This window comes from Pleurodeles waltl, chromosome 9 (genome assembly GCF_031143425.1).
Source record: "Pleurodeles waltl isolate 20211129_DDA chromosome 9, aPleWal1.hap1.20221129, whole genome shotgun sequence".
Taxonomy (NCBI): Eukaryota; Metazoa; Chordata; class Amphibia; order Caudata; family Salamandridae; genus Pleurodeles; species Pleurodeles waltl.
The window spans coordinates 146,318,966-146,334,817 of NC_090448.1; the positions used below are offsets into that span (position 1 = coordinate 146,318,966).

At 45.3% G+C, this 15,852-nt stretch overlaps 1 protein-coding gene across 2 annotated transcripts in view; it reads left to right on the top strand.

Moving 5' to 3' along the window:
* The window catches only part of CACNA2D3 (calcium voltage-gated channel auxiliary subunit alpha2delta 3), a 2,455,990-nt gene that overhangs the window by 2,356,262 nt on the left and 83,876 nt on the right, over positions 1–15,852 (top strand). For both annotated transcript variants that reach the window (XM_069206447.1, XM_069206449.1), the window contains one exon: positions 1,372–1,427. In XM_069206447.1, the coding sequence (XP_069062548.1) occupies positions 1,372–1,427 (56 nt within the window). The remainder of the gene's footprint in view (positions 1–1,371; positions 1,428–15,852) is intronic.

Sequence of the window (15,852 nt, forward strand, 5' to 3'; positions counted from 1 at the left end):
CAAATATTTGATCACAACAAAAGAAATGTCCTAAATTTTTGTGATACATTTGATGTATTTTTCATTTTAAAGACAAGCGATTCATTTAGAACAAAAAATGCTATATGTGTGCAGTAAATGATCAAGCAGACAGTATAATTGTTCCTAATAATTGCAGGAATACTTTCTTGTATACTTTCTTGATATAGTCCATTGCATGTGTTATTGTTAGTCAAGGGTCCTATCTATTGTTTAGAGGTACTGATATGTTGTAACAGGGTTTAGAGGTGTCCTTCCTTTTGACTTAGCCCAAATCAAACTGATAATGACAATGTCCCAAAACAGTCAGTTTTCTCCATTTCAGTTAAACTACAATTTTGAGGAAGCATGAAAGGCAACATTGTCGTTATGATTTGTGGTTGAATTAGGGATGGTCTGGTCCCGATGCAGGTAGGACCAGTCTGCAAACAAATAAACAAAAACCTTTGCCGGAAAGCAGTTTGAGGAAAAAACAAATTGCTTGGTTTTAATTCTAAGTTCGACGTATAGCCAATAGAATTTCCATGTTCGCGCAGGTGGTGAGTTAAATAGTCTGTGTATCTTTGTGCGAGATGCATGTATCTAATGTTTTAAAACCAAAATGTCAGAAATATATTTTGTGATTTGCCAACTTAAAATCTTTTCATTAGCACAATATTATAGTCCCGAGTTAATCTAAAAAGAACTGACAGATGTGTTTGTCTTTACAAAAAATTAAATAGTTTCAATAGCAGTAATAGGAACTGTTGTAATCGTAGACAATTAATTTATTTAGTTAGTAGGGCTTTGTAACCATGATTAATATTATCCGTGGTGTCTTGTAGGTTTGCCATGCCAAGGTATAATTTTAGCTTCTTCCCAAAATGATTAATGGTTGGAAGATGGTTTCAAATCACATTGACCACAAAGAGGTTAGAAATCTTAATCAAGTTGTCATAGTAAATCTCTTGAGTATATTGTTGGGGAAAAACATGTGAATATATTTATATATTTATATTTGAGCGCTGAGCCATTGCTTAATTAGTGACCACAAGTGTTGGCAAAAAATGAAAATTTCCTTACTTGAAGTTCTGGGCAGCACATAGGGAGTGTTTTATTTGTATTTGTGTGATGGGGTTAGGAGAGTTCTAACCATATGTCATTTAGCAAGGGAATCTAAATACATTCTAAAAAAATAACTCTAAATGATGCGTACATATTTAGTGTGAACGCCACGTGCTGGAAATTTTTGCAGCTTACTATTAATGAAATTATTAAGATGTGTTGTTGCTCTGTCATAGTCATACTATTTTTAAAACGATTCGGGAAAGTTGAACTGTTGTTGATAACTGTACATGTTATTTATTTATTTAGATTTCTGGTGGAATTTAACCTATGCAATTTGTGGCACTCCGATCTGTCAGTTAAAGGTAAGAGCTATGCACTCACCTTTTTACATAAAATATCAATTAATTTTGTTAAAGGTCTATAAAAAACGCTCAGCTAGGTGCCTGCGTTTTGGGGATGCGACTATTTCCTCATTTGCAAGTGTAAAGCATAGTGCACACGTGCTTGAATTGAAATGAGCTGAAATCTGTTAGATAACTGGGAAATGTACCTCACTTGGATAATAATACAACAGGGATTTGGACTGGTAAATGCGGTAGGTACTTTGTATACCATTATGAATGACGTGTTGTTTTCAAGTGAGAATTGACGCATTTTTCTAAATATTGATACTCAGAGCATGACAAATGTAAATCTATTTCTTGCATGTGCAGGAACAAACCGTTGAGGGAGCATGTAGTCCTTGATATGGTGTTTTAAACCACCACATTTTCTTTATACAAATACATCTTTACATAATGACTGACTGGGCCTTTTTACTGAAAGGAACACCTGCAGGGATTTTAAAGTATTGCATCATTCACAACTAATTGTGGCGGACTGTGCTGGGAGTTCTTATATAAGTTAGAACTGAATAGTCGCAGGGATCCAGATATAGCTTAAAATATCTTTAGGTATATCCAGGGAAGTTCCTTTACAGATCGAATACCTTAGATATGATAAAAATAACATGTTTTGGATATTTGATGAATATCAATGATGAATTTATCCGGAAAGTTATGCAAACATGTTTTGCCAGTGTTCATAGCTCCTGTCAATCTCCGGTCTTTGTCAGCGCTCCTACAGTCCCTGACTATGCATACTCTCATGCCATGCACTAACAATGAGGCTTAATGCTCTCATACCTGTTTCTCCTGTCCTGAAAAACACTTGCAGATTTTTTTTTTATCGTTTTATGTAATTCGTCAACTCAGATTAGTGCAAATCACCAGTGACTCATGGACACTGCACATGTCAAGGCACTGTAATGGTGTGTTGTGAGCTATATTTCACTGCAAACAACACTGAACTTGTGATCATGCATGTGTATTCAAACTCACACCTTCATTTAAATCTACCTAACTTTACGGCACTCTCAGGTCTGCTGGTCAGATCTGGGAGACATTCCCCTGTATTCACACACTCAAGATAAAAAATATAAATAAAGGCCATATGGTTATAGGTAAAATAACTTTCTTCTTTTGAGATGATCTCTCCTACTATCCAGTTAGGTAAATATTAGTATTGCTACATATAGTAACACTAGATGAGCATACATAATTATGCTAGTGGATTTGTAGGTTAATTCACTGTATGCCAAATTTCATAGGCTCAATGGTGCTGGATTGTGGAAGACTGTATCACAGATAGAGATCTACACTGGACAAAAAATACTGTGCTCATGGTCTCATAGGCTCAAACAATGTATGCCATATCAAACAGAATTGATTCTGCTGAAATGTTCAAGATAGTAATACTGATAGAAAATCAAACAGGATAAACAAACGCTAAAAAGTTTCAAGTGCAATGATTTGTGTGGCACCAGCTGAGACAAACACACAATTACAGGTCTTGACCACCTTAATTGTAGTGTGTAGGGTTACGTGTATATGAATGGATGCTAGCCTTAGAAATCCCTAGATCGTTGGGTATGTTTCTTTCGATACCTGACATTGTGGGTTGCTGTCTTTGTGTTGGTATACTTCATCTCATTGCTTCTTGCTTTAACACGTAATTGTGTATTATAGTACCACAATCATGAAATCAAAACTATAGTCTAACTTTTTCAAAGAGAATGTTCCATTGTTAAACTGATTGTGTGTCCCATTTGCCTTTTGCTGAATGCCCTGGATACATCGGCACCAGATTTTGACCTGATGTCATGCGGATGTCTTTTACCAAATAAAGCCGAAAGCTGTTGGGTAATGAAGTCCCTCATCATACTGCAGGCACTTTTCTTGAGCTTCTCATATATTCTTATAGAACAAATAGTCTATATTATAGTACAGAACATGGCTCAGCAGAAATCAACCCCATCCATTTTTTCAGTTTTGTGGCCTGTGTGTACAGATCTGGGAAAGCGAGTCCTTATGTTACACCTGTTAGGCAAAGGCTTTCCTACTTTACTTGGGAAAGAGTAGTATGCAGTGATTTTACAACCATCCCGTTACCATTTTTTATGGGGACACAGGCCAGTTACCCCTGGAATTTGGTAGTATTAAGTGCAACATTAATATAGTGATACTGAATAATAGTCTAGGTATATTGATCAAAGTGGAAGGTATGCTGATTATCTTACTATGTCTCTCAGGTGTCTCCAATATTGCGAGTGCATCCTTATTGTTCCAAAGTTAACTGACCGTTATGAGTTATTGAACTGGAAAGTATTAGGTCACATTCCTTACTGACAAGTCCTCTAAATAGATTCACTTTGTTGATTAGTGAGTTTACTACCATTGTATGCCTAAAGATACTTTTATAGCTTGACAATGGTGTGGGCTTATGTTAGTAGTTGAGTCCACTATATGTCATCATTCAGACTTAAGACTGAATTTTGTATCTGGTATATCCAGCTCAGTTTGAAATTGAGTAATATTGGGTTGTATGTTATCTGTGTTTTGGGCCAATTTGTTGATAACATATCTGTTTTCTTAGTGTTGTTTCTGTAAGAAATGTCTCATTAATGTGGTTGCTGTTTTTCTGCCACTTATTGTATTTCTGTGTTTGTTTATCCTTATTCTGACTTTTCTTGACATCATTCCAAGTTACATGTTCAGATTCTCATGTAGTTAAAAATTTACAAATAGCATTTGGTGAGGTGCTTCAGAGACAAGGGAATGTGTAGGCCTACATCTAGTTTTTTCACTTTTTTGGTCAATGGACAGATATTACAATGACCACATGGGTGATGAAAAGTGGCTTCATGTTATTCACAATTTATTTTATGGAACAATTGTCTTAGGTCTTGTGTGAACTAATAGGTCTTTAAATTACCTACACCCTTGAAGGACAACATAACTTTTTCAGATCTTAATGGACTTGATGCATAAATTCTCCAGTGGTTGTTTATGATTTTCTTTAAATGGCTTGAATGTATTTCATTTGAGGCAATGCATATTAGGTGGTCTGTCTCAGACTTCTGCAATGATTGGAGTAGTTGGTCACAGGAATTATTCAGGCCCTTTTTATTGCTCTGTTTGTTTTCCCCTATATTTATTGGCAAAATTGCATGCACAATGTTTAAAGTCACGTTTCTCTGTGCAATTACTTCTAAGTCTAAGGGAGTGACCTGTTAAGTTGCCTTTCAATGTTGATGGATGGAATCTGTTGTACATAAGACGATTGTTTCAGTCTGTTGGCTTATAAAAGAGCTCACGTTTTAGTGTTCTATTATGTGTTTGTATATGTAAGTTCAAGAAGGATACCTCCTTTCTGATAATAGTCATAGTAAATGTAAAAAAATCATTTCTATTATATAACAAGTTCATCAATTCTAAAGTCTCATTCTATCTTCCTTTTCCAAATATCGAATACATTGTCAGTGTATTGTTTCCAAATTAGAAGATTGTTGGAAAATGGATTGGACTGACCCATGACATTTGTGATTTCAAAATTTTGGAAAACAAGCATGCTATGCTGCCTACCCTTTGAAGTCAGTGGAGGTTAAAAGCAAAATATTTAGGATTGGCCTTGCAGAGAGGGCCATTTATAACAGCGTACATCGAGATGTGAAGAAAATCCCCATGTATTGCAATGCAAGCACTTCATAGAAAGTTCAATAGTGTGCCAAACAGTAAATAGCATGAGTGAAAGAAACATATTCCGCTAGCTGAATCCAAATCCTCTCTATATATACTTTATACTTTAATATATATACTTTAAGCCATAGGGCTTGCAGATAGCTATGCTCTAAAGCCAGAATTACTCATAAGAATCCCCTTCCATTGGTAGATGATAAAGTATTTGATAAGGAATTTATATAAACAAGACCCTTAACACGGTTTTAGGGAATTTGTACTGAAAACAAATTGCTGTCACAGGTGAACTGAATTCAATAACAATCATTAGAATAAACCAGACTGGGAAAAACTAAAAAGTGTGTCACAGAGAGCAGAAAAAGTACAATGCCAAAACTAAAGGACTGAGCTAGGTCTAATGAGTAGATTGGCTGCCTGGAGATGAATGCTTTATCTGCTGAAAATCCTTTTAGAGAACATGGGCTTCATTTAGAGCTTAGTTGTTTATGAGAAAATCCTGCATAATCAAGGCATCATCCCTTTGAGGTGTGCCCATCACGGTTCACAGATCTTTCTCTACTTATGGCCTTACCCATCACTTACTCTGCCTGGGCACAGTAGCCTATCCCACAGAGCCATTCCTTTACTGGGGAACTGTACTTGGCTTCCAATGAAAGTGGTATCAAACTTTGCTAGAAGGAAACCAATTCCAACTAGCTTCTTTATGACACTAGAGCCACCTCAAATATACATCAGACAAAGTGTCACCAGTTTTGGATCAAGTGATGATGGGCCACCCTATTGCAGTCACTAATATGTGGTGTATGCATAATCAATATGGATTTAGCACTCATACATTCTGTACCATCTACATAAAGGTGCACACCATAATGCCACACCTTGGGCAGATTGGGCACTGTCCTTTGCCCAGCCTCGACAATCTGGAAATATTAAAGCCTAATGGAATTACCAGGATTCAAGTGGCCATATTTGTCACCACCCACTTGTCATCTTCCAGAGGATTCACATTTGTTGCCATCACATTTATGACATTGCTAAAGAACCAAGGATATTTATTACTAGGGACCTGTAGGTTCAGTAGATTCCCTTTCATCCTAGAGGGCCCAAAGTTAACTTGCCGTCCAATGGACTGAAGCCAGGTAATGTAGCCAAGACTCCTTTTATATGCTTCTGGTCTGTGCCTTATTTGCAAATATCAGAAAAACCTGTAGTTGTTGAGGTCAAAGTCTTCTTTTAATCCTGCAAATTACTCCCCCCCAAAATGTCTCTAAGCTTTGAGATTCCAATCATATCCCAGGAGCGAAATTTCCTGAGTTTCTTGGTGCCTATAAACTATGTCCTGTGCCATAGTATGGCTTCCTGTGAGGGCTTGCCCTGGCACCCCATCCACTTCAGCTCCTTAGTAACAGAGGGAAGCAAGCGAGGGATAGCCAAGTCATGGAGGAGGCACAGAATCTCTGGCCCCTCGAAGAGATTGATCTGTTGTCTATGAGCTGCATTTTCTTTAATTCTTCAAAAAATATTTGGTGATAGGGATGAGCTAGCAGTAAAGCTGGGCATCTACCACTCAAAACCCACCATTGAATATGGTAGCCCACAGAAAAGCATTGATATGACCATATGATAAACCCAGTAAGATATAATAGGGGATGTTTTGTAATATGTATGATAATGTAGGAAGCAATCTCAACTTAAACTAGGTCGTGCTCCAAATAATGGAGGCTAAGATTTACAAAGATTTTGCGTGGGTTAGCTTTACTTTTGTATTACAGACCTGATGCTAAATCTTTATAGTATTTACTAAGCAATGCAAATGGTATTTAAGTTGATTTGTAAAAACAAGTAAGGCCAGGTAGTCACCCATGTACGTTGATGCAAACCCATTTCTACAAATCTTGTAGACATTGATTTGCATCAAAAACCTGCACCTCCCTGAGGCAGGTTTAATGAGGAGAAAAATCTTTATTTCTCCTCATTATTTTCTCTGTGCATGTGTGCTACATTCTGCCATTCACACACAAAAAGGAAATAGCCTCAAGTGACGGTACTCCTTCCTGAACAAAAATTGTCCTGATCACAATGAAGACACCTTTTAACTAAGGTAAAGGGTGTCTGCTTTGGTACTAGCCAGCACAAAGTGAACAAGCATATGCAGAGAGCAGAACTATGACATTTCTTTGAAGATATGATGCAACTCTACTCTCTCCAGGTAACAACGTAGCAACTTTGCTTGCTACGCTACAGTGCACCACATATTGGTAAATCTGTCATGCAGTGTGGAAGTGCATCCAAGACTGTAATGTCTTACCACACTTGGGTCAACAGGAGGAGAGAGCAAGGAGGATAAGACTAACCCTTGCTACCTTCCATGCTCAATGGTATAGGTGGCAGATATTTTACCACTGACCCATACTTGGGCAAAGTGTAGCTTTCAATACCTTAATATAACTGAAAGAATGAAGACCCAAATTCATTTTTGTCAAGAACGTGCTGAAAGAAGGCCCAATTCAGTGTTTCAGAGGCACTATCAAAGTCCACCAGGACTTTGAAAAAGCCTGGAGGACCTTGGAAACTGTGTCCCAAAATACCAGTAGTAGGTGTACGAATCTGAGGCAATAATGAACACTGAGTCGCAGTGTCTCTCACATCTGCGGACGACGGTAGTCACAATTTGACCTAACCTTTTGGCAAGCATTCTAACTAGAATTTTTTATACAATATAGATTTTTTGCTAAATCTCTTTATTAAGTTTTATGGATCAAATCTGTTTATTGTTTCAACGTACCAGCATAGAAAATACAAAGCATTGCGGGATAGCAAACACACTGCAGCATTTCTAGTCCAAAAGCATTTGAGCAGCCCGTAGGGAACATCACCTGTGCATTCATATCAGAGGGGGCCTCCCCCTCACCTCCCCCTCGTGATCCCAAGTATAGGTGAGTCACTTGCAGAAGACTGCTGCCCTGGTAAGCGGACTCCAGACAAAATAAAACAAAACATATAACACCAACATTTCTTCCCTTGGTATGCCCCGCCATCCATCAATCTCTCCATCCCCCGTCCCGCCCCCGCTTAGCCCTACTTCTCCCAAAGATCTCTCCAGTAGACACCTTCCCAGAGGCTCATGTCAACCCCAGCACTCTCAGATACGCCGGACAAGTCAATTCAGTGAACTCTGTGGCTAAAATCTGCAAGAACGGTCTCCATAAGTCACTCAGATCCCCCACCCACTGCTGAGAGGCCAGAGTGAGCTTCTCCATTGCCAAAATAAAACACAACTTCTGCAGCCATGACACGTATGTCGGTATCCTGTCCGTGCCCCACAACGCTAAGATCAGCTGCAACACCGGGTTGAGGGCCAGGGCCATTTGCCGCCCTTTTAACGATCTCAGAGGAAAGGTGAGCGGATTGGGCAGACCCAATAAGGTATACAATGGGAATCTAGGGATCTTGGTACTGAACGCTGCATCAGTAGCATCTATAATGCTCTCCCAATATCTATGGAGCTTGGGGCAATGCCAGAGTAAGTGTACAAGTGTGCCCCTGCCCCCACACCCTCTCCAACAGAGGCTAGACTTAGAGGGATCCCATGTGTGTATCCTTGCTGGGGTTTAGTACCAATAGGAGGCTACCTTAATGCTGTTTCCGTGCCTGCCGCATTATAGGCCGTATGGTGTATCCTATAGAAGATACTTTCCCACTCTTCGTCAGAAAGCTCCCTTTCCATCTCCCTCTCCCATCGCAACTGTCCCTTAGATTTAGCCGGGCGCCCCTCTCCCTGCAATAGCCTGTAAAGCTTCGAGATTACTTGTTTATCATCCTTCTTCAGCAGGAGCCATTTCTCAAATGGCGTTAGCGGGCTATTTATTAATGCTCTATTAGCCGGCAGTAGGGCCCAGTGCCGTATCTGATAATACATCATCCTGTCCGCCTCTGTCAAGCCGTATGTCTCTCTCATCTGGTCGAAAGGGATCACTCCTTGCTCATCAAAAAGGCTCCCCACCCTTTTACAACCCCCCTCATGCCAACGTCTCAGCACTTCCACGTGTAACCCCGGCCCAAAATACGGATTCGCATCTATGGGGGTCATCGGGGATGGGAACGACGTCAGCCCCAACCAACCGGCCACCGCATCCCATACACGTAACGTTACTCCCGTGATCGGAGAGGAGTAAAGTCCTCCAGCCCTGTGCCGCTGCCGGAGCCAGGGCTCCTTCCATATATGGAAGCCTGCCACCGCCTGGTCCATAAAGCACCAATGTTTCTCAGTAAGCGGGCGACTCCACTCTAAAAGAAAACACAGCTGCGTTGCCTGAAAATATCGCAAGAGGCAGGGAACCGCCAACCCTCCCTCCCCCTTAGGACGATATAGAACCCGTCGCGGGAGACGCGCAGGTCGACCCTCCCAGACAAATCTCAGAACCGCCGCTTAAAGAGTTGCAACCTTCCGAGGCGGAGGAGTCAGGGGAAGCGCCTGGAACACATACAATACACACTGCAAGATTGTCATCTTCACCGCCGCCACTCTACCCAGCCAGGACAGCTTAAGCCTCCCAGGTCTCTAGATCGCGCAGCACCTCAAGAACCAGCTTTGTGTAATTCAAGCTCGCCGTCTTTGCAGCAGAAGGCGCCAGGTCAATCCCTAAATAGGAAAGCTGCGAGGACGACCATAAAAAGGGATACCGGGCCCTCAGAACCTCTTCATGCTCCACACTGATAAATCGACTAAGGACCTGTGACTTCTGCATGTTCACCCGGAATCCCGAGACCCGGCCAAACTCATTAAGAATCCCCATAAGTGCAGGCAGCAAGGTCGCGGGTTCTGCCAGGTAAGGATCACGTCATCTGCATACAAGGTGATGAGATGAGTATCGCCTCCGAATTTCACGCCAGTGATCAGAGGGCTGTCTCACAGACGCTGCGCCAGAGGCTCCATGTAAAGCGCAAACAAGAGAGGAGAGAGCGGGCACCCTTGCTGGGTCCCACGTCTGATTGGGAACGGCAATGAAAGCGTACCATTAACATGGACAGCAGCACTAGGGGCTGGTAGATACAGCGGATCCACGTAATGAAACCCGGGCCCAACCCGAAATGCTCCAGCACCTTAAAAAGATATGGCCAAAGAACCCTATCAAATGCTTTCTCCGCTTCGATAGAGAGGAAGAGCGCCTCCCGGCGGGAACGGTCTGTTTTGTATAGCAGATGAAGCAGCCGCTTCGTGTTATTGCTGCACTGTCTGTGCGGAATAAAACCTGCCTGATCCGGATCAATGAGGCCCGGCATATAGTAATTCAAGCGGTGGGCAAGTATTCCTGTGAATAGTTTAGCATCTACATTCAAAAGCAAGATCGGCCTATAGGAAGCGCACTCCTCTGGATCCTTCCCCGTCTTATGTATGACTGCAATGGTCGCATCCAACATACAGGACGTTAGCGCTCCCGACGTTTGGAAGAAATTGAAGAGCCGAGCCAAAAGTGGCACCAGTTCCACACGAAGGTCTTATAGAAAAGTGCCGTAAAGCCATCTGGGCCAGGGGACTTCCCCACCTGCAGGCGTGAGATTGCTGATATGACCTCTTCCACCCTTATAAGTTGGCCCAGAGAAGATGCCTCTCTCTCACCAAGAGGAATAATTGCAATACCCTCCAGAAATGTATCCGGAGCCAAATTACTCCGTTCATCCGCCGCATACAATCCTCGATAAAACTCCGCAAATGCCTCTGCAATTTGATCACTCGTTCCCGCTTCCACACCTGAAGGGGAACGAACTAGCTTTATTGTCGACGCTGCGCGCTGCGCCCGTAACAGGTGTGTCAGAAGCTTTCCGCATCTGTTACTCCCGATGTAATACTTGTGCTTAAGACGCGCAATCGCGTGCTCCGCCCTATCCCAATCTAGCCGTTTCAGCTGCTGCCTCACCTTCTCCAACTCCCGCCAGATTCTGGGCGCCCCTGTAGATTTATGTGCGCGCTCCAGAGCCGCCACTCTCTGTTCCAGCTCCTCCCTGATTTGCCTCCTTGCTTTATTATCCCTAGCGGACAGTGACATCACCTCCCCTCTCACCACCGCCTTGAAGGCCTCCCACAAAGTCCCCATTCAGGTGTTGCCGTCATCATTAAAACTAAGGTAATCCGTGATTGCACATTGGATCGACTCCACCGTTGCCCCAGTCTGAAGCAGCAAGTCCCTGAAGCGCCAGCCCGAGGCACCCACCTGTCTCTGATGCAAAGTAACCTCTACAGTAATAGGGGCGTGGTCAGTCAGGGCCTTAGGCTCAATCGTGGACTCCCTAACCCGGGAGAGGAGCTCCTGTGATGCCAGGAAAAAGTCAAGCCGTGCATACGTCTTGGTCGCCGCGGAGTAAAAGGAATAATCCCTAAGCGTAGGGTGTGCCCTCCTCCACACGTCCTCCAGACCACACTCCGCCAGCCACTGGCGACCTGCCGCTGTCATCTCCCCCGCCTGCCCATACCGGTGACCAGAGCGATCTAGATCATTATCCATCACCAAGTTAAAATCGCCTCCCAGCAAAATGTCGCCATCCGGCGAGTGCAACATCGGGGAAACAGCCTGTCTCAGGAAGGTTTCTTGCTGAGTATTAGGAGCATATAGAGAAGCAATAGTAAAGGAAAAGGCCCCCACCCTCATTCGGATAGCCAGAAACCTTCCCTGTACCTCATGAATTTTTGCCACTACTTCCCCGGGGAAGGACCTTGAAAGCAGTATCGCGACCCCAGCATGTTTCGTGGAGGCTGACGACCAGAACTGCCTAGGGAACCACTTGGAGCGCATGCGGTATGTGTCCTTCTGCACTAAGTGTGTCTCCTGTAGCAAATGGATATGGCTCCCAGAATTCTCGAGGGCCAATAGGATCGCCAACCTCTTAGTCGGACTGTTGAGCCCACGAACATTCAAGCTTATGCATTTAATAGTCATGCATCAAGAGGAGAAAAGCAGTCAGGAAGGGGGTGCCACACGGGGGAACCACAACCTAGGACAGACCTTCAACCACTCCGGAAAACAGGGCCATACCACTACTCCATCCAATAACCAATATTGAAGGGAAGCACAGCAACATACAACCAGTACGCACAACAGGTGCCCACAACAACAAAGTCCTCGCACACACATCTCCGTAGAGGTAAAGTCTCAACAGGGCTGTAGAGCCTCTCAAGTTCGTTAGGTCAGGTCCAACAACCCCGCCACCCGGACCCCTCTTGAGCGGCCACAAAGGCCTAAATCGATGCGACCCACAGCAGGTCAGCTTTCCACGGCCAGTGCTCCCTCAAGGGTTAGTCCCAGCGGCCACGCTGCTCAATACCGCCTCCCGTTCCGACATTTGCTCCAAAGCTGTGGGGGGCTGCTGTCTCCTCTCCTTCCGTCGCAAGCACGGGTGGTCACTGCCAGCAAAGCCCCCTTAGCGCCCGGGTCCTGGCTAGCGCCCTCCAGGCGCAGAATCCGATTTGCCTCCGATACAGTCCTCACCTGCCGGAGCTGATCCTCCCAGCGGAAGGCAAGGCAGAATGGGTGACCCCACGAGTAAGTCACATCATGCACTCGCAAATGCTCAGTAATGGGCTTGAATTCTCGCCGCCGCTGCAAGGTCCGGGCCGAGAGGTCCTGAAATAGTTGAAGCGCATGCCCTCTGAAAAGGACCTGCGGAAAATTGCAAGCCCGCTGCAAAATGCTTTCTTTAAGCCCATAACTATGAACGCAGGCTAAAATATCTGGTGGCCGGTCTCCAGCTCCACCCGCGCGGCCTACTCGGTGAACTCTGTCTAACGTAATCTCCCGGGTCTCCTCCAGGCCAAGAAATGAGCGAAACAGCTCCACCACGAAGTCTCCAATGTCCTCCTTCACCGCCCCAGCCGGCACCCCTCTGATTCGGATATTATGCCTCCTTGAGCGATTCTCCAGGTCCTCCACCACTATCTGTAGGAGGTCCTGCTGCTCCTGCAGACGTACAACCTCCTGTTGCAGGCCCTCCACTTCCTCGCCGCGGGAGATCTCGCCATCCTCCATCTGTGCCACTCGCTCACCCAGGGACGTAACCTCCCCTCGCAACTCTCTCACCTCCTGAGATATGTCCCTTCGGAGTACCTGTATATCACTCCGGAGCGAGTCGAACAAGGAGGTAAGGAAGCCCTTCGTGACCGGGGACTCCTCATCCACCTCCACCTCCCCACATGTCTCAAGGGACTTCTCCGCCGGTGGCCCCTCAGCTGCGCCACCCGGCACCAGTCGTGTTCCAGTCAGCATTTCTCTTACTGATCGCTCCTGCTTGGACTTGGAAGCGGCCATCCCTCCTGCTTGCTGCCTTGCTCGCTCTATCGCCCGGCCAGGGCCTCTTCACCGACTCCCGCGGCGACCAGGTCACTCCAGGCCTCGTGTTCCACTAACCACCGCTTGCCCCTCAGACCCCCTCTGGCCTCTCGTCGCCTTGTTGCTTATTGCACCACCAGGTGGGGCCACCGTGGGCCGACCGCGCCGCTGATCGGCGGCCTAGCTCTGTGTGCCGTCCCGCCTCAAGGACGGGGTGACCAGCTGCACCCCCGCTCCTCTACTGCTACCTCCAGGGAGGGGGAGCCGAGCTCAGTGGGTGGATCCTCTTTCTGGGGCCGTCGGCGCTCCTCTCCGCTCCGGGCCCTCGGAACAGCCCTCACCCCAACACGGCCTGGCTGTCCACTTCCTGGGCTCCTGCCGCAATGTCTCCCACGGCCAGGGGAGCGCCAGATCCGGGGCAACCACGCTGCACAGTCTTTTGCGTGCTGCGCGCATCGGCCTCAAGCGCGGACCTAGGCCGCATGGCTCCGCGTCCTCTCCTCTGCCCACCGCGGGCTTCCCCGGGCTTCTCAGAGTGCCCTTCGCTCTGCGTCACCTGTCACCAGCTCTGGGCATCCCGGGCTATCAACCTCCGGCACCCCGGGCTATCAACCTCCTGGGTCGCGCTGCAAAATTCTGGGGCCCGGGCGGCGGAGCTTGGACGAGCGTGTCCACTCACGCTGCCATCTTGGCCACACCCCCCTTTATTAAGTTTTATAAGCCATTCAAATGCAAAGACAAAGAAAACCATACAGTTACAACCGCAACACTATTACAGCTATTTTAAATACAGAAGGGGTTATGGGGATTGGGAGCGTGAACGGGGAGAGGGGGGACAGAAACACACCAGGAGGACCTCAAAGCAAATATTGTGCTGTAATAAAAAATAATGACACCAGTGTCTCAGTGGGCATAAAGCTGTACACATGTGTGCTGTGACCCTTGTCTATGTGAGAGCATGTGTGGATCAAAGTGAGGACATATAAATGCCAGATGTGGTTGAGAGTCTGAAGGGTGGAGTTGGCAATAAGGTGAGGGGCACTTCTATGGGGATAGTGTCGGGTAAGATAATGTAATGATCAGTAATATCCAGCCTGACGGAAGTATGTGCGAGCTTGGTGCACGTAATTACATGATGGCATCATGTATCATACCTACATACAGTGCTACGGTGTTGTATCTTGTTCATGGGGGACAAATATTGTTTTTTATTTCTATTTTGATAGTGAACTCATCCCAGACTTCACTACTGCCTCATGCTAGGCCCCTACGTATCAACGCACACTGCAGCTCAGCCTCCGCTCAAGATCACTGCAGCAATATATGCAACCATTTAGTGGTGTCTGGGATGGAGGACACCTTCCAATGCATGGCTATGATGTGCTTAAATGTGGCAAACGCCAGGTCAATAAATCTATGACGGTGTTTGTCCCCGCGGGCTCTGTGGCGTTGTCCCAACAGGCAGGATTCAGAGATGGGTGACAAGGTGTGGTCTATTATGTCAGCTGTAGTCTCAACTACCCATTGCCAAGCCACCTGTAAAGAAGGGCATTCCCATACTATATGATAGAAGCTAGCTGCGGGTGAACCACAACGTGGGCATTTACGTTCTTCTGTTGGAATCATGCGTTTAATGTGGTAAGAGGAAAGATAAGCTTGGTGCAGGTAGTTGTACTGTGTGAAATGGAGCCTAGGGTTGCGCACTACTCCTTTAATGCTGGATAAGGCTGACGGCAATGAGCACTGGGTCAGAGGACTAGCAAGCACCTCGTTCTACTGAATTTGGGCACTATCCATCCCCGGGCAATTTGTATTGTTCAAAGCAGTATATAATCTGGAAATTGCTTTTCCAGCCCTCGAAGCAGACAGTAGTAGTGTAAGTGCTTGCAACGGTGTTGGTTTCACGTCACCGTTTTGCCATGTGTTATATATGTCATCTGATTGCATTGTATGATAAAAATAAACCAACTTGCAAGTCGTTGGCTACCTTAAGTTCATCAAATGTCAGTAGTATACCCTCTGCAAATTAATCTCCCACCATCATGAGCTTCACAGCTTTCCACAGGATCATGTGATGTGGGAGAATGACCCGAGCAGTCAGCAACTGCATCACGGGTACCAGTGGTGAGTATGATATGTTAGGAAGTTTACTATGTATAAATCTGTGCCAACAGGCTCTGGCCGTGGTCATCAGAATAGATCCACATATGGGGGGGCATGTCTTGTCATCAGCCAAGCATACACTGAGGTGACACAGAGGAGGCTGGTCACATTTGTTTTGTCTGGGTTCTGAGATTTGCTCAACCATCGTAGCACCCATTGTAGCTGAGCCGCAGCACAGTATAATTCAAGGTTAAACATGTCAAGACCCCCCTTGTACAGTGGGCATT